At 36.9% G+C, this 19,978-nt stretch overlaps 1 protein-coding gene across 3 annotated transcripts in view; it reads left to right on the forward strand.

The window, feature by feature from the left end:
* The window catches only part of PTPRZ1 (protein tyrosine phosphatase receptor type Z1), a 163,158-nt gene that overhangs the window by 82,558 nt on the left and 60,622 nt on the right, over positions 1-19,978 (forward strand). For 2 of the 3 annotated variants that reach the window (XM_082472220.1, XM_082472222.1), the window contains exons 3-8: positions 4,105-4,284; positions 6,420-6,571; positions 9,841-9,936; positions 10,414-10,480; positions 17,288-17,445; positions 17,613-17,763. In XM_082472220.1, the coding sequence (XP_082328346.1) occupies positions 4,105-4,284; positions 6,420-6,571; positions 9,841-9,936; positions 10,414-10,480; positions 17,288-17,445; positions 17,613-17,763 (804 nt within the window). The remainder of the gene's footprint in view (positions 1-4,104; positions 4,285-6,419; positions 6,572-9,840; positions 9,937-10,413; positions 10,481-17,287; positions 17,446-17,612; positions 17,764-19,978) is intronic. The other variant, XM_082472221.1, reaches the window with a different exon arrangement.

Below are 19,978 nucleotides of genomic sequence, written 5' to 3' on the forward strand. Positions count from 1 at the left end.
TTCTTTAGTCGGTCAGTTTTCCTTCTTTCTTTTTTCTTGTTTTCATCCTATGTTAGACCCCTGTGAGCTCAGACTCATAAAATGAAAGACATCATCATTTTTTGTCTGTTTCAGTCATTCAACAAATGTTTATTGAATACCTACTATGTGCCAGGCTTTTTTTCTAGACACTAGAGTGTGGAAACAATAAACAAATAAACATAAGTAGTATCTTAGGAGGAGAAAAATAAAGTAAGGAGAGGTGATTGAGAATGAGTGAGGGAGGGACGTGTATTTTATACAGATTGTTCAGAGAAAGCCTCTCTCCAATGAGATGCATTTGAGCAGAGACCTGATTGGAGCAAGCCTTGCAGACAATTGGGCCAGAAGATTCCAGAAAGAGTAGCAGCAAGTGGAAGTGGTAAGCTTCAAGGCTTTGCATGCTTAAGGAACAGAAAAGAAGCCAGTGTGGCTAGAATAGAGTGATCACCACAGAGTGGTAGGAAGTGAGATCAGAGTGGATGTGAGTGGTGACATCATATAAGATCTGTCAGCCCTGGGAAATAGTCTATATTTTATTCTAAGATGAAACGGTATTGGAAGGACCTGAGCCAAGGGGTTGCATGCAATCTGATAGGTGCTTTAAAAGATGACTTTAACTACAGATTGCATTCGTTTTCTTATGCCACACAACAAATTACTACAGATTTAGTGGCTTAAAACAACCCATATTTCTTATCTCACATTAGACATGGGTCATGAGTCAGAGAGGAGGGCCTACTTAGCCAGATTCTCTGCTCAGGGTCTCACACATCTAACATCAAGGTGCCAACTGAGCTGTGTTCTCATTTGCAGCCCAGGGTCCCGTTCCAAGCTTGTGCAGGTTGTTGGCAGAATTCACTTCCTTGTGGTTCCAAGATTGAGGTCCAGGTCCCCAGTTTTTTGTTTGTTTGTTTGTTTTTAGCACCTTAACCATTTTTTCTATTGTGATTAAAAAAAAAACTCATCACATAAAATTTTCAATCTTAACCCTTTTTACGTGTACAGTTCAGTAGGGTTAAGTATACTCACATCGTTGTGAAACAGATCTCCAGAAATTTCTCATCTTGCAAATCAGAAATCCTATACCCATGAACCAACTAGTTCCCCTTTCCCTCCTCCCCTCATCTCCCGGCAACCACCATTCTGCTATCTCTCTCCCTATGCATTTGACTACTTCAGCTAACTCATCTAAATGGAATCATACAGTATTTGCCTCTTTGTGATTGGTTTATTCGTTGATTTTGCTGGCCGTCAGCCTGCCGGGGTGGGGCTGGGGAAGCCCTCTCAGATGCCAGGGGCCACTCTCAGTTCCTAGCCGTGCACCCCTCGCACAGCCTGGCAGCTTACTTCTTCAAAGCCAGCAGGAGAATCTCTCACACTTTGAATCTCTCTCTCTCTTTTTCCAATTTGCCGAGACAGAGCCTTCTATAACATGACATACTCACCCCCATCACCTTTGTTGTCCAGTGTCACCTAATCAAGGAAATGACTATCCCATCATATTCAGAGGTCCTGCCCACCCTCAAGTGGAGGAGATTGTACAGGGTGTGTACAACTGGGTGTGGGAATTTGGGGGGTCATCTCGGAATCCTGCCTACCAGGTAAGTGGGGAACAAAATTGTGAAAGGGGCAAGAGAAGAAGCTGGAGACTAATTAGAAGGCGCTGGAGATGTCTAAGCCATTGCTTCTCAACATTTAACATGTGTGTGAATCTCCTGGGGATTGGGTTAAATTGTAGATTCTGACTTGGTAAGGCTACAGTGGAGGCCTGACTCTCCTGACAATCTCCTAGGTGATGGTGTTGCTGCATGTGGAACAGCAAGACTTACAGGCCAGCGATGACGGTGGCTTGGGCTAAGGGTGCTAACAGTGGAGATGAGAAATGATCTGATCAAGGACATATTTTGAAGGTAGACGCAAAAGGACTTGCTGAGGAGGAAACAGAGGCACCAGGATGACTTCTGTGTTTAGGGGATGGCAGTGATCATAGGAGGCACTTGTAGGGCTGAAATCCAGTGTTCAGTTGTGGATACGCTAAGTGAGAATCCAAGTAGAGATGAGCACTAAATGCTGTGGACAAAACAGGTTATAAATCATATTCAGTGCGCTAGAGACTTAAACCTTTGTGTTTCTATGCACCACAACTATGAGACTCTTCCTAAGTGCGCTCAGAATTTATTGTACTGTTTGAAAAAATGTAAGCAATAAAAAGAGCGTTATTGATTCGTACTGCAATTTCTTTCTCTGCTTCTCTTGCACTGACACTAGTAAACCAAGCAGTGTTTTCTTGTCCCCACGCCAGTGTTCTTTACAGTGAAACTAATGTATTATTACTCAAATTGTTAAAGCTGTTCCCAGAAGCCAAAATGTGCATCACTCTGCATATTTCAAGCATATTGTATTCAAGCGCTCTCTAAAAAGAGAGCTAGATTTTAAAATACAGTAAGTTTTCAGCACCTATTATTGATTCTGGTGGATGCCTCACTAGGAGATGAATTACCAAATTTTCCCTGGCTATATAGGCAGTTTCATGGTGCGACTAATTATTATTTCTTTCCTGGGTTCAATTATGCAAAATTAGCTCTATCACATCATGAGAGCTTGCGTGTAAGTCGATCCTCACCGATTCCCTTATCACAAAAAGAAGATGGCATAGACTAGAGTTGTACGGAGTGTATGTTTTCTTATAATTTCTCTGAACATCAACCATGTGAAATCTTGGCCTTACCCATACTCATGTTCTGAAAGAAAAGCATTTGAAAGGATAGAAGCTGAAAACGGTGCGGCTACCTGCTCTTTCATGGAATGGCGGCAGAAATGCTAGAGTTTAGCCAGAGAAAAGGTTGAGACTTGGACCCACAACATTGCATATATTTTAATAGATGAACAGTAAATAAAACATACCCATTGTTAGCACTGCTTGGGTGCTTAGCTAAGTTAATGTCCAGTGAAATAAGTTATGAGAGATGGTTTGTGGTTTCAGGTAGTGGTGAAATAAAGGCAACATAGGGCAATTTGGGTTTAGAGGACTATTCATTCTGTGGAACAGATGAAAATTCACTTCACTGTAAGCAAAAATCTTTAGAGAAAGCCCTGTTTTATTTTTTCTATTGTTAAACCATAAAATCAGTTAGGTTTTATAACCAGGAAAAAAAAGGGGGAGAGGGGAAGGAAGGAGATATTTCAAGGAGAGCCTGGTGATTACATGTTTATAAATAAGCCCTGAGCAGATGGAAATTAAACCAAATCGTTCAATGCAGGGATAAGAGAAAGTCTAAAGGGGCCTCCCCCCACCCCATCCCCGTGGAGAGTACTAAGGAAGTCAGAACTTAACTCCTCTCATCTGGACATGCTTCAATCTGGAACCCTGAGCTAAGACTAACTATCTGATAGAACAAGTAGGTTTTCTGTTGATTTGGAAGAGCGTGATGGCTAAACAAGGCCATTGTTGAACCCTGCCCTTGTTCTATAAGCATCTTCTTATAATGTATCATATTAAAACCCAGAATCTAAATCTAGGCATACAGTTGTTTCTCAGTATTGGAGAAGAATTGGTTCCAGGATTCCCTCGGATACCAAAATCTGTGATGCTCAAGTTCTTTATATAAAATGGTGTAGTATTTGCATATAACCTACAAACATCCTCCCATATTCTTCAAATTATCTCTAGATTATTTATAATACCTAATACAATGTAAATGCTATGTAAATAGTTGTATATACAATGTAAATGCTATGTAGATAGTTGTATATGCAATGTAAATGCTATGTAAATAGTTGTATATACAACGTAAATGCTACGTAAATAGTTGCCAGCGCTTGGCAAATTCAAGTTTCCTTTATGGAACATTCTGGAATTATTTTTCCCAAATGTTTTTGCTCTGAGATTGGTTGAATCTGCAGAAGTGAAGCCTGTGAATACAGAGGGCCAACTGTAATTATTTTAAGAATTGATTTAAAGATGTCCCAATTTTCCCTACTATTGTGTCTATTTTTATGTAACATATTAACTACTTTATAAATATAAAATTTAGCTTTTGCATGGTAATTTAAAAACTAACTTCTTACCTTTTTTTCCCCTAGGAGCATTGAATCAAAAAAATTGGGGCAAGAAATATCCAACATGTAATAGCCCCAAACAATCTCCTATCAATATTGATGAAGATCTTACACAAGTAAATGTGAATCTTAAGAAACTTAAATTTCAGGGTTGGGATAAAACATCTTTGGAAAACACATTCATTCATAACACTGGGAAAACAGGTAAAAATATTTGCATTTTGTTTCTGACGTTAATATGTTTATCAGACCTAGAGTATGTTTAGGTTATTTTCCTTTTATTTTCCTTTGAATGATGTATTCTGAACTGGATAGAAACTGTAAGTAGAAGAAGTCAAATAGAAAATTGGAAGTTTAGACCTTCTGAAAATGTGTACAAAAAATTAAATGACCAAAGTCATAATATCATGTTCTCCAGTAATATAACAATAAAGATACCTCCACTGGAAGGCTGATAAAGATAACATAATATATAGCTATTGTAATTTAATAACTCCGTCACTGGTTAATCACTTAGTCAATCAGGATTTCTTTTTCTTGGGCATTTTATTTGATCTTGTCTGCTCAGCCTTGTGCTATATTCAATATTTGGATGTGAAAAAAGCAATCTACTATAACTGAATTTTAAGAAATTACTAGCGCTTCTATTAGAAAGTTTAAAATTATATACCATCCTTAGGAAGCACTAAGTTTTTTTTCTTAGTATGCAAAATATAATACCATAAAAAATTCCAGTAAACAACAGATAGACAAAATAGTTTACAAAAGTGAACAGTATTGTTATTCTGATCTTATATGTTAAATGAAATCGTATGTATATCAGGAAGTTATGTAAAAACAAATATAGGAAAAAGATTAGAAAAAATATTCACTATAATAGTAGCTATGTTGGGGTGGTTTTATCATTTGTGGTATTTTTCTCTATTTTCCATATTTTGGTAATATAATTATTTGAATGTGGTAATTTAAGTCCCGTGAGGGTAGGAATTTTCAACATCAGTGCCTGATAAATAATAAGCACTCAGTAAGTATTTGCTGAATGAATAATTTGAAAAGTTATTACATGTTATAATATATTATTAATTTAATACATAATAGTATATTGTCCCAAATCTTGAATTTTAATTACCAGTTTTAAAGGGTGTTACAAAGCAGTGAAGCATGTAATCTCTGCTTTATTTTTCTTAGGAGAATGTGGTAAAGCACTTGATCTTTAGAGCCACACTTTTTAGGTTCACTACTGGCCATTTAAAGCACAGTGTGGAACCTTGAGCAAGTTACTTCATCTCTCTGTGACTCAATTTCCTTATCTGTTAAATAGGGATTGTAATGGTATCTTCTTCCTAGGGTTGTGTGAGGATCAGATATTTAATACATGTAAAGTAGTGTAATGCGTGGCATGTCGTAAGTGATAAATGTTGACCATTATTGTTATTGTGTTTGTTGCTATTGTTATTATTCATGAAAGTTTATATCTCTAGCTGGCTGGTGTCCACCGAAAAAAAAAGCACAGCCTAAAAGTTAAGAATTATGTTTTATTTGGCAGACTTTGTACTGGCCAATGTGTTGGATTCTGTCCCTAATGCCAACAGTGGTTTCTGCATGATAGAACAAAGACTATTTAAATCTGATTGAGAGACATTGAAATCTTGCATTAGGGTCTCTAGAGAATCATTAATCTCCAGATGATTCCTAAAGTACAGATAGTATCTGCTACGGAACTGAAATAGGAGAGTTTAAGATTCTGAGACTTGCAACCAAGGGTTCAAACATGAGATGGCTTAAACCCCTTCAATAGGAATGGGTCTCCTGCCTTCCTTGCCACAGTCTAGGACAGAAGTTCTGAAGCTTGATGAAGCCTGGAGTGATGCCTGGAGGCATAAGGAGATGGGACAAAAGCAGCAGCCTGTTAAAGAGTAGAAACAGGCTGACCTTGAGAAGGTTGGGGGTACCCCCAGGAAAAGACTTCCTCTTTCCACTCCTCTGTTCCTTCTCCCTTTAACTGTCCCCTCACTACCATCTGATGCGTTAGGGGAGCAGGGCTTTGGACACCAAACAAACAAATCTTGGAACACCAAACAGACAGGGCAGGTGGACTGCCTGTCTCCTGCTTTTAGTGCTGTATAGCAGTTAAGATCTTAGGTTTATTTTACGTTTGTGGCAATAGGATACATTAAGTATACTATGCAGAGTTACAAAGTTCAGCGTCCAAAATGGTAACTTTTTTTTAAATTTATCAAATAAATGATTTTATTAATGTACTTTAATAGATGAAAATTTAGTTAAATTTGCAATTTTGATTCTCAGAAACTTAGATGCAATTTTATTGTTTTTTTAAGTGGAAATTAATCTCACTAATGACTACCGTCTCAGTGGAGGAGTTTCAGAAACGGTGTTCAAAGCAAGCAAGATAACTTTTCACTGGGGAAAATGCAATATGTCATCTGATGGATCAGAACATAGTTTAGAAGGACAAAAATTTCCACTGGAGGTAAGTCAATAGTTCCACTAGTTACTAGTTCACTTTCTAAATCATTGGGATTTTATTTAGCATATAATTTGATTCATTTGTAATCAACTTTATAATTTATACAGCTATATTTTGTTTACTTGGTTAATATCTGCCTTCCTCACTAGCCTAAGCTCAATAAGACCCATATTTGATTTTCCACGTCCTGGTAATGCAGAGTGTCACATTATAGATGATCAATAAATACTGATGAGTGAATGAATGAAATTCTTTCCATAGCCCAGTAGGAATAAAAGGGGAAAATTTTATCAACATACTGGAGAATCAAAAGCTTCAAATTAAAATGAGAAAATTTTCAGATTTAAAATTGGCAAAATAAATATAATTATAATAAATAGTGTGTGTGCAGTGAAATATGTAAACACTTTCATACATGTCTGGAGAAAGTATAAATTGGTAGACTTTCTGGGAAGCAGTTCACTTGTTTTTATCAAGAGCTTTAAATGTTTTATTCTCAATATTCACATTTCAATTTGTAGCAATTTAGTCTGAAGAATAATTAAGGACATACTCAAAAATTTATGTGCAAAGACTTATTTACAATAATAAAAATTGAAACAAAAGGAAATGATTAAATACATTATGATAGATTATTATAGATCTTGTAAAAATCATGTTTTTCAACGATTTACACAAAAAAAGTTCATCATAAGTGCTTTTAAAAAGTGGAATGTAAAATAGTATACACAGTATTTTTTTTTTAATTAATTAATTATTTGTGGCTGCGTTGGGTCTTGCTGTGCGCGGGCTTTCTCTAGTTGCGGCGAGCGGGGGCTACTCTTCGTTGTGGTGCGCAGGCTTCTCATTGCAGTGGCTTCTCTTATTGTGGAGCACGGGCCCTAAGCGCGAGGGCTTCAGTAGTTGTGGCTCGCGGGCTCTAGAGCGCAGGCTCAGTAATTGTGGCGCACGGGCTTAGTAGCTCCGTGGCATGTGGGATCTTCCCCGACCAGGGCTTGAACCCATATACACAGTATTATTATTCCAAATTTTGTAAAACATGAAACTAATTAGTGGCTGAGAGTACAGTCTGAGTCAAATGGACGAGGCTTGAATACTGGCTTCACCATCTAGTTAGTAGCTATATGACATGACATTGTTAAAATTATTTAATTTCCCTAAGCTTCTGTTTCTGGTCTGTGAAATTGACATAATAGTAGTAGCACATCTCTGTAAAGTTATTATGAGGATTAAATGAAAGATTGAATTATTGCTATTGTAAAAATAATTGAAGGAAACCAAGAAAACATTAATAGTGATTTTCTCTGGGTGATGGCATTATAGGTGCCTTTTCTTTTCTCCTTTAAAGTTGCCATATTTTCAATATTACCTGTAATAAATCTGTATTACTTTTATAATCCAAAATAGTTATTGAGAATAAAAATAAGATAAATTAGTTATTTCATAAAGGATTAAAAATATTTTAATGTGGATAAGCACATTCAAGTTTATGACATAATTTTTTAAATATCCTTAAAGAAAAGTATATTTATCAAATTTGGTTTGTTAAAAATACGAAAGTCAACTCATTAAACACATAACATTCTCACTTCTGAGAGTTTAGCTCTCTCACAGTACTACTTAGAACAAAGGTGAAAATCAAGAAAAACTAACAATAACAAAAGCTGTGATTCAGCAAAATAAATTATACAGAATCTGTGTACTAAACCTCATGTATTTTTCTTATTTAAAAGCCCCTCAAGTTGTCTCTCAGAGATGTCATTTGTTTGTTGTTTGCTTTTTATTTTGTTTTTTTAAAACATTCGTGGTTTTTATTTTATTTATTTATTTTATTTATTTTTATTTTTTTGCCTGCGCCACGTGGCTTAGCGGGATCTTGGTTCCCTGACCAGGGATTGAACCTGGGCCCACGGCAGTGAAAGCCTGGAATCCTAACCATTGGACCGCCAGGGAATTCCATCTTGTTTGTTTTTCAAAACACTCTTCACGTAATTGTGCAAGCAGGGAAACTGGGGGGTATGCTTGACCTGCTGTTTCTTTCTGGCCTCTCACATTCTATAATCGGCTCCTTAGTTCTGCCCCTAAATGATGTGGGAGGTCAGAAAAAGGTTCAAACCAACTTTGTCTCTTACTTGAGTATCTAAGTCCCTGCAGCTAGTTTCTCTCCAGTCTTAATCCCTTCTGCTCTCCCCACGTCTCCCCAGCCCTGCCCCCTTCCCATCAAGGACTTCTATTGCCCTCTAGCCCAAACTGCTGGGACTGCCTGTGTGGCCCCTGCCCACTTCTCCAGCCTCATATCTCTCTTCTCCTCTCACGTGTGCTCAACTGAACTTCTAACAAACTACTTTCCATTTCCCACACTTCTCATACTTTCTTGCCTGTAGGCCTTTTCCTAGCCGGTCCCTCTGACCTGAACACACATTCATCTCTTCTGCTTTTTCATCTGTCAGCTTTAAAGCCACTCATGCTTCAGGGGTCAACTTGGAAATCCTCTCTCTGAAAAGGTTTTGGTGACCACCCAAGGCAGGAGCCACTGCCTTCCTCTGCTTCACACCTGCTATTTCTCTGATCCATAGCCCTAACCACACATTAATCTTTTCAGACTTTCTGCTCTTCCCTTAATTATATGTCTAAACGACCTGAGTTATCAAATTTCCAAGCCCACGACACTAGGAGCACCAGCTTATAAGTGAGAGTGGAGGCTGTTATAGATAGATGTGTGGACTGAAGTAGAAATGAACAAGGGATAGCCTCGCACCAGGGGGGAGAGACTTAAAATACGGAATTTATGACTCCTTTGGTATTTTTGAGGTAGAAGCAGAGAGTTCTTGAGAGTTTCACTATTAGTAGAGCACAATACAATAATGTCCAAAACTGGTAACTCAGACCATCAAGAAAGGCATGTCCATTCAGGAAAGAATGAAACCATATTTGAAAGAATTCCATAAAAATAGTGAAAATAACATTTGATAATTTATTACATTTGATAGTTGCTCTAGTAAATTATTCAGTGTCCCCTGGTAATCACAAAGTGGTAATTTCAGAGCTAGATCTGTCCAACTTTGTATTTCTTTCTTCATTGAAGGATAAGTGATAGTTGTGTATACATGTAATTGATAAAATATTTTGAAAATTCACAAAATATAGAATTATATAGTTTATAGAATTTTTCAAATAGAATTTAATGAACTGATAAATTATTTTATAGTCCTTTTGCTGACTTTTTTGTGAAGTCTTTGTATGTAATAAAGCCATCTTTGTTACATTTATAGATGCAAATCTACTGCTTTGATGCGGACCGATTTTCAAGTTTTGAGGAAGCCGTTAAAGGAAAAGGGAAGTTAAGAGCTTTATCCATTTTATTTGAGGTAATCATTATACAGAGATTTAGCACTAACTTTTCAATCATGGGGAATATCAAAACACACTTTTTAACAAATAGAAGGGCTCATAAGTGGAATGATAACTGGTGCTCATTTTCAAAGAGAACAACCTCTTGGCTGGTATGTTTAAAAGGGAACTCTTGTATTTGTCAATTGGATATGTCACTTCCAGCTGGAGCAAATCTGTGCACTCATACACTACAAGATTTGCTTATTTGCAAAGCATCAGCATGATACAGCAGTAACTGTGAATTGTAACATTTTAAAATGTCCTTTTCTTAATGGAAAATTTGAAAATTATCTGGTTTTTGTTTGGTTTATTCTTAACTTTCTGTGAAAAAAAAAGTGCATTTAGGACATCACTTTTGAATACTTAAAATAGAATTTACTAATCTTTACATTTTATTGAATAATTAGTCAAATATTTTATGCAATTTTTAGAGCATCATTCTTCTTTCACAGGTTGGAATAGAAGAAAATTTGGATTACAAAGCAATTATTGATGGAGTTGAGAGTGTTAGTCGTTTCGGTAAGCTATTTGGAGAAATGTCTTTCTTCCAGATTTACTTTGGATGCATATGAATTTTTACAATGTTATAAAAATCACTTGTTCCAAGGAAGAAGGGCAGACATTTGTAAAGAGGAGCAATCTCTCACATCTTACACTTGACAATTTATACGTTTCTCACTAAAGAACAATTTATCAGAAATTTTTGTCGCATAAAATCATAAAACGTTAATGTAAGTAGGAAGTTGGAAGTTTTCTAATTCTTTTATTGAAAATAATCTAATCACATTATGCATTTAAACGTATTTTTATTCTGTCTCTGCATTGTACATCTGTAAAAGACTCTATAATCTGAAACCAGTTAATTTTATAAAAATTTTATTTTAAAGTGAAAAGGGAATTGTTACTCAAGTTCAAATGTATTCCCTGGTGGTTTCCTTGATAAGTCCTTTGCTTTACCAATATGATGAGATAAGATTTTTGGAAGGTGAATGCTTACATAGAACAAGGTTCACTATACTTTTATATTGTTCTGCCTGCTATCTCACGGATCTTGTAATTTGTCACAGCAAATGCTTTTGACAACATTGGCAAGAGACAGCAAACCTGTTGTTATTGTTGTTTTATTTTTATTAAGCAGAGTATTAATGTTGTCCTGAGTTATCAATAAAGGAGGATTATTCCTCTCCGGGAAGCTGCAAAATTTGAAATCAGAAACACAACTCACATAGATCCTTTTCTTGAAAGCAGAAATCTGGCCTAGGGTTGATTCATCTTTGTCAATTATATGTGAGAACTTGAATTGACCAAACTTTTCAGAAGTCAGGCATATGTGAGCTCCTGCAGTGCAGCTTTCTCTTTTTTTTTTGAAAGGTGCAATCAAACGGCATAAAGCTGTTAGTTATCTCCCTCCATCCACCTAGATTGCAGAATTCAACATTGAATGCCACAAGCCACACTTAATTTTTCCCTCATTTAGTCAGAAAATGGAGTCTATGCAGACTGCAAGAAGGCAGCTAGTTTGAATTCCTAAACTTAAAATGATGTAAAATATGAACCTGAATGTTCCCAGGCCTTGCACCAGCCTGTGGCGACCACAAAAGTGATACTAACACTGGTTGTTAGTCCTGATTTGTGCAACTGTGGCACTTTGGCCAATCTCTTGAGGCCTCTTCAGTTGTTTCTGGGGGTCTCTAGGAAGGTGTAGTATGATCTTAAGAAACAATTTGCTCATGTTCTTGGACTAAAGTTTCTTTTTAATATCTACTGTCTATAAGCCATTGAGGGGGATCCTTCATCAGAGCCTGCTGTCACATAGTACCCTCCCTGGGGATATGGGTTCCCTAACAGCATTCTGCCTCTGTCCTGGCTCTTAATTCAGAAGCAGAACAAATGGTCTCCTGGGCTGGCTGGAAACACATACTAGTCTGCCCTCTATCTATCTTCTCTCTCTCTCTACCCATGCACCAACTTCTTCTCTCCTCTTTTCCCAAAAAAAAAAAATCCTCCATGCCTATCAGCCCATCTACTAGATATTTAATATTTCCATGTACTCAGCAAGGACATCTAAGCCCATACAGTTGGTAAGTGGTAGAGCCAGGATTTAGAACCTGTCTGTCCAAAAAGTTTGTTCTAATATATTGTAGAGATTTATATTAGTTACATGTTTCAGAGCACATATGAAACACCTGTCAATTTGATTTGAATGGTTGTGAGTTATGATCTGTCCAAACTAAATAAGTTAAGTCCTTCCAAAGTTAAATGTTTGAGAGTTCTTGGATTAAATTTAGTCCTATTTCAGAGTCTAGAAAAATCCCCTGGTGCCCCATAAACGGTAGGCTTCCCAACATTGGCTGCCAGCCATTGCTGCTGGGAACTTGAAGGCAGTGCTCGTCTTTAGACAGTGACTCAGGAACTGCAGCTAAACTCACATTATATGGAGAATATGCAGCTAAAATCCTGCCACATATTCTCCATATAATGTGAGTGACACAAAAAATCAACACTGTTCAACCATCATTCAGATTATAAAGTCTGCCTTGTTACAGTGTGGGCTGGTCGCTCATTTCCTATATTTCTCTCTAAGAGACAAACCCATTTCTCTTTCCTTCCCTCTTTCTTACCTTTTTTTCTTTTCCTTCCTTCCATCACACCTACTCTATGTTAGACCTTGCTCTCACGTGGAGTGGTGAGAGAGGGGGTGCTGTTGCAGGAATCAGAGATAATGCATTAATATTCCCCAGGCAGAGCCCACAAAAGGAAAAACTGTTAGTCGAAATCCTTCAAGTTGCAAGAAGGAGGCACACCCCAGGTAAATCATCAGTGATTCTCAAATGGGAGCTCTCATCAGAATGATTTGTGGTGCTTTCCTAATCACAAATGCAGGCCAGGAATTTGTATATTGAAAAATCCTTTTTTTTTTTTTTTTGCTGTAAAGCTCTTTTTTTTTTTAACATCTTTATTGGCGTATAATTGCTTTACAATGGTGTGTTAGTTTCTGCTTTATAACAAAGTGAATCAGTTATACATATACATATGTTCCCATATCTCTTCCCTCTTGCATCTCCCTCCCTCCCACCCTCCCCATCCCACCCCTCCAGGTGGTCACAAAGCACTGAGCTGATCTCTCTGTGCTATGCGGTTGCTTCCCACTAGCTATCTATTTTATGTTTGGTAGTGTATATATGTCCATGCCACTCTCTAACTTTGTCCCAGCTTACCCCTCCCCCTCCCCATATCCTCAAGTCCATTCTCTAGTAGGTCTGTGTCTTTATTCCCGTCTTGCCACTAGGTTCTTCATGACCTTTTTTTTTTTTTCCTTAGATTCCATATATATGTGTTAGCATACTGTATTTGTTTTTCTCTTTCTGACTTACTTCACTCTGTATGACAGACTCTAACTCCATCCACCTCATTACAAATAACTCAATTTCGTTTCTTTTTATGGCTGAGTAATATTCCGTTGTATATATGGCAGTGTTGATGTGGCCCCATCCTAAGTCTCATTGTCCTAAGTGATGAGTTGGTTTTAAGTACTTAATGGTTCTTTCCTTGCATTGGGCCTGACCATGGTCTTTGTCTTTATCTCCTGGTCTCTCACCCTCCTCATCTTTCCACCTCCTACTATCAGCCTCCCACGAAGGAGGACCTGATTGGTTTGTTAACCATTAATTCATGTTCAAAGGAAGAGGATCACTGAGTGAATGACTGATCACAAATAGAGCAGTGTTGGCTCAGGTGTGATTCTCTCTTATGTTAGCAATAGTGAGGTTATTCAGATGAGGTGCATGTTTCTGCAAGCCACAAAAAACCCACTTTAGTCCACTTTTCTCATAAGATGATGGTGCAATTGGAAAATACTACTGTAATTGTAAAGTCTTGTGATAGCAGAAAGAAACTTAGGACATGTACGCAAGTAACAAAAAAAATAAGGTACAAAATAGTTAACGTGTCCATAACAGAGACTAGATAAGTGGTATTGTAGTGCAGAGGAAGGAAGAATGGATTCTATACTGGGATGAGGGAAGGAGGAATTGAAAACTTTCTTCTGATTCTTTCCCTTGCTCTTAATTATTTCCCCTTTAATTTCTTCTCCAATTTCACGAAAATTATCTATTTCACCATCCCTATTCAAATCTTCTGTTTTTCCTTTTCTGGCTTCTAGGTCTCCTGGTGTTGTTTAATTTCCCACCTAATTTAGTAGTGAGTCAATTTCTGGCTCCTTACTTAATTAGTATTCTCTAGGTCCACATTTCCATGAAACATTTGTAAGATAAGTTTTTTCATCAGAAAAAGGAAGAATTGTAGTCCATTGGTGATTAAAAAAGAGGTTATTTAATCACAGATTTTCTAGATATCAAAAACATAAATCTGAAAATGGAAAAATATTCACGTATTCAAAATAGTTTCCTTAGTTTCTGAGAACTTGAATCTGAGTCTGAATTCTAAATAATCTTGTCTTGACATTGGAGGAGAGGAAGACATACTTTTAGAAGTTACCAATTAACCCATTAAACCTAATGTAACTTGAATTTTCTAATGGATTAAAACAATTTAGGTTGTATCTACATGACACTATCAATTCTGTCCATAGGTTTTCACTTCTAAGATATAGTCTTAAATGCAGACAGGAAGCAGTTATCTATAACTTTATTAGCAGGCTTCTTTCTTCCTGAAGAAGTTTCTGTATTGCAGAAAAAAGTAACATTCAATAACTAACTTTTAAATGGAAATAATTTTTTTCCTTGAGGCTTTCTGGATATGTCCAATCTTCATTTCATTTAGAGCTGTAATACACTATTAAGATCATCTGGTCCAAAATGTAAAATAGATAGCTAGTGGGAAGCAGCCGCATAGCACAGGGAGATCAGCTCCGTGCTTTGTGACCACCTAGAGGGGTGGGATAGGGAGGGTGGGAGGGAGACGCAAGAGGGAGGGGATATGGGGATATATGTGTATGTATAGCTGATGCACTTTGTTATACAGCAGAAACTAACACAACATTGTAAAGCAATTATTCTCCAGTAAAGATGTTAAAAAAAAAAATCATCCGGTCCAGTTATTTCATTTTGTAATGAGGAATATGGGGTTCAAGAAGACTAAAATCTTGCAAAGGCTTTACTCTACTTAAGGTTTTCAACTCTGGCTGCATGTTTGAATCACCTGGGGATGGTTTTTTTAAAAATGTAGACGCACCTAAAATTATAGCCTAAAAATAAATATAGATGCTCAGGTCCCACTACTAGAGATTTAAATTAAAACAGCTTAGGGTGGGGTCTGGGACATTGATTTTTTTTTTTTAGTGCTCCCCAGATAATTCGTATACTGCTACTCTGTACTGTACCATCTCACTTAGGCTAGATTAAATTGGCGTCAGGGACTATTTCTTAATGACCTAAATCTACAAGACAGAGCAGAGGACATGTACTGGACTGGGTAGTTAAATACAGATAAGTTAAAATAAGTTAAACACAGATCTCACTGGTAAGCAGATTGCTGCCCATATGAGTGAGGACTGGTACACAAAGAACAAAATGGCCAAGGCAGTGCCATTGGTAAGTGCTGTTGGAAAGATGCAAGATCAAAAACGGGACTCTTCAAGGAGACAGATTTAGCTGGGTTGTTTCAAGGTTCTAAGGCTAGATGGAACACTTAGGAAAGGTCTACCAATTTTTTGTAGGAATTCTGTATTCTCGATACAAGTTATATATCTTTGTACATATAGCAGAAATAAATCAATATTTTTATTATATATATAAAATCTGAAATATATTTTCTACTCTTTGTCCTGCCTTTTTACTCTCTTAATGGTGACTATTGATAAATAGATCTTGAGTATCATGTACATCATTTTTCCCTTTGTGAATAACGCTTTTTGCATGCTATTTAAGAAATCTCAACCTACCCTAACGTTATGGAGATAATTTCTATGTTTTCCTCTAAAAGCCTTATTAGTCTGTTCACATCTAGATCCACACTCTGTTTAGAACTGATTTGTGCTTATGGTGTGAAGTAGGGAATAAAGATTCATGTTTTTCCATAAGGATATCCAATTGACACAGCAGTGCGTATTGAAAAGGTTAATCATTCATTACATAGTAATTTTTCTGTCATAAATCAAGTAACCATATATGTGTGTGTCTGGACTCTTTATTTTCTTCCATAGTTCTCCATCTTTGCATAAATAGCTCTCTATCATGATTCCTATGGCCTTATATAGTAGGTCTTCCTACTTGGTATCCCTACCTTTGTTATTGCTCAAGATTGTCTTAACTTTTTTTGCGGTTCCATTTAAATTTTAAAAATAGAATGTCAATTAATACACACACAAACACACACACACACACCCCAACACCAACCCATCTGGAATTTTGATTAAGATGTCATCGACTCCATAAAACAACTTGGGGAAAATTAACATCTTCACAATACTGAATCTTCCCATTAACGTGATATTTCCCACCATTTTAAGGTTTTATCTAATTCTCTCAAAGTTTTTAAATTTTCAGTGTAGATGTTCTACACATCACTTGTTAGATTTACTTGTATTTGATATTTGTTGCTATCATGTTATATTGTTTGAAATTTCATTTTCTATTGTTTGTTACCAGTAAATAGAAGTACAATTAAGTTTTATATATTGGTGTTGCATGCAGTGACTTTGCTAAACACACTTATTAGTTCTAATAGTTTGTAAATTATTTTCAATATCTCACATGCTCAATTAGGTTATTTGAAAATTATGATGACATCATTTTTTCCTGCCCAATCTTCATGACTCTTTTTTTCTTTTTCTTACATTATTGTAAATAAATAAAGTAAATAAATGGTCCCAGTCCTCCAGTTCAATGTTAGTTAAAAATGGTGGTATTGTAGAAGGATTCCTTGTCTCATTCTTTATCACTAAGGGAAAAACTTTCAATAAGTCATTTTTAAATATGATGTTTATTATAGATTTTTGAAGATAATCTTCATCAGAATAAGGTTTTGTTCTTCTTTTCCACAAATTGGTATTAAATCCTATCAAATGGTTTTACTGTATCTATTCAGATGGCCATATGATTTCTGAATATCTTTCATATGTAAAAATAATCTCTCCAGCATCTTGCCCATGTAATGATAAAGCACCTAGCACTATGTAGGGATATATGCAAGAAAATTTAGAGTATGCCAGTTTTATCACCATTTTTGAAATAAATCTAAAATGTTCTTAAAATTTCAGTTCTGATTAAATACATACCAAAGCATATGTCTTTGTTTCATAGGGGCTTTGAGCAGCTAAGTTCCACTGTTGGGATTTCAGCTGAGATGTGTGTGATTCCTTTGTAGGGAAACAGGCTGCGTTGGATCCGTTCACATTGCTGAACCTTCTGCCAAACTCAACTGACAAGTATTACACTTACAATGGCTCCCTGACATCTCCTCCCTGCACAGACACCGTTGATTGGGTTGTTTTTAAAGATACAGTTAGCATCTCTGAAAGCCAGGTAATCTTGGAAATTCAAACAAATGAAGTAATTTGAAGCAATTTTGAAAGAATTATTTTCTAAGCTTTACTATAGAATATCTGTTTTAAAGCATTTGCCGATATGCCTTTGAAGCAGATACACAGTTAAATTATGTGTTATTATATGTTAAATTATCTTCTTTCCAGCTGGCTGTTTTTTGTGAAGTTCTTACAATGCAACAGTCTGGTTATGTCATGCTGATGGACTACTTACAAAATAATTTTCGAGAACAACAGTACAAGTTCTCCAGGCAGGTGTTTTCCTCATATACTGGAAAGGAAGAGATTCATGAAGCAGGTGTGTATTGAAATATAATTTTGTAGGAGGTAATTGTGGTATAGTGGAAAATATACAAGGCTTTGATTTTTGGAAATATTTTGCTTATAGCCTTGTAGCTTTAGGTAAGCACTTTAACTTCTCTGAATCTCAGTTGCCATTTTTATAAAATGGCAATTAAAAATATCTGTTCTTTCCAACCTGAATAACCCCGTTTTGCAGACAAGAGACACTGAGATTCAGTAAGGAAAGTAATTTTTCTAAAATACATAGTAATAGGTGGCAAAGTCACATACACACCTCCACATTCTTTGTGTCATTTGCCTGAGCTAACAGCTGTAAGAGAGGGATGAATAAGGCGTGAGGTGTTCAGAGCTTGGGGAGATCACTTCTGGTTGCGATGACTAGGGAATCTCCGTGGGAGAACCGCATTTGACCTGAGTCTTGATGTGTGATTTGGGTTTTAAATAAGTACTCATCCTTGTGTTGGCAGCTCCCAGAGAAGCCTAGTACCTAGTAAGGATTGAAACCAAAAGCACTGAATTATTAATGAATAAAAAGGGAGTCTTTCCCCCAGTTTCTTTCTTTGAACGAAAAGAAGTTTGTCCTTGTCAAGCCCAGGCGATGGAGAGGAGGGAAAGTCTCTGGAGTCTTTTGAAGCTGACACAGCAGTCAGAAGCCTTTGAAAGTGTCCAGAGGACACAATCAGTTGCATCTACGGACTTGTTCTTTTCAGTTCACGCTGAGGGTGCACTGATTCATGAAAGAAAGAGTTGAAGTGGCCTTTGCTTCGGGGACTGAAAACCTTTCCAAGTACATGGTCTTCTTTGATCCCCGTCCTGCAATGAATTTTTGGCTGTGTATAATATTAATTCAATAATCGTCTGCTTTTGAAGGTTGGGCATTAAAACAGCATGCCTTTATTGTTTCAATGTGATATTTGTGGGAATTGTTTATCCTTTAACAACAACAATAACAACAGAGCACAAGACAACAGTGATGAATAGCTGCATTTAATGTGACATTGTTTCAAATTAAATTGCCCCAAAGTGAGGAAATTTAATTATGTTTCTACCAAAAATAGTAAATACTAAAACTTCCTGTCTGGTAAATAATACACAGTTGATTAGAAAAAAGAAACAGATTTACCCATCTCCTTTACCGAAATGCAAATGACCAAATCACAAAGTAAATAAATACGATTTTTTGGTCATGTACTTTTATTAATTATATTTTATTAAAACCCTTCAGTGGCTCCCATTGCTTTTAGAATAAAATCCAAACAGTTTGTCATTACATGGTAGGTCCTATTCAGCACTTACTGGCCTTAGTGCTTACCCCTCCCTGGCCAGCTTCCTTCCCTCATCCTGACCTGTGTGAGGTCCCTGAAGAGGGCAGACCACACTCTCCCAGGTTGCATGTTCTTCCCTGCTGGTCTCCTCCTTGTTCTTCAAGACTCAGGTAGACCATTGCCTCCACTGGGGAGCCAACTCTGACTCTACCTCCACCCCTACCAAGCCTGGCTCTGGCCGGGGGGCAGAGGACTGTGCCCTCGTGAAGGTGCCGTGCCCATAGGGTACAAGATGAATGATGCTCGTCTGGAGGTGTGCAATGTGCCCAGGAGCTCCTATGTGCTGGGCAACCACAGTTCCTAGCAGTTGCCATTGTATGATATTGTCTGTTTACTTATCTGTCCCCCACCACCGTCTGAGCTCCAAGAAAGAAGTAACTAAGTCTTTTATCACTTTGCCTCCTTTGCTGGGCTAAAGTAAAGCTCTCATTCATCAAATAGTCACCAAATGACTGAAAAAATCCATTTGCATATATAATAAAAACATGGCAGGCTGTGCTTAGTGGGTGCCTCTTGCATCGTTTACCATGTAAACCCTTATGTAGTTCCGTTTTAATGTAGATGTTGTTTTTCACCGTTAAGTGATGAAGGCTAAAAATAATAATAACAAAAACAGTAATAGACCAGTGTGTTCAACCAAGCATTGGCCGTATTTTCCTCATTTTATAGTTTGGGAAGCTGATATTAAGTGGCTCACCCAAGTTCATGGAACTGTAAAAGGCTGGAGTCAGTATCTGAACCCAGGTCTCCCTAATTCTAAAGACTTTCAAAGCTCTCTCCACTATGCTTTATAAGGGAACATAATTTATGCTTACATAATTTTATAATAAAAGCTGATGACTTTAATGACATGAAACTTTTTTAAAAATAGTATTGGCTCTTTTC

This window comes from Balaenoptera physalus, assembly GCF_965194825.1.
Source record: "Balaenoptera physalus genome assembly, chromosome: 8".
Taxonomy (NCBI): Eukaryota; Metazoa; Chordata; class Mammalia; order Artiodactyla; family Balaenopteridae; genus Balaenoptera; species Balaenoptera physalus.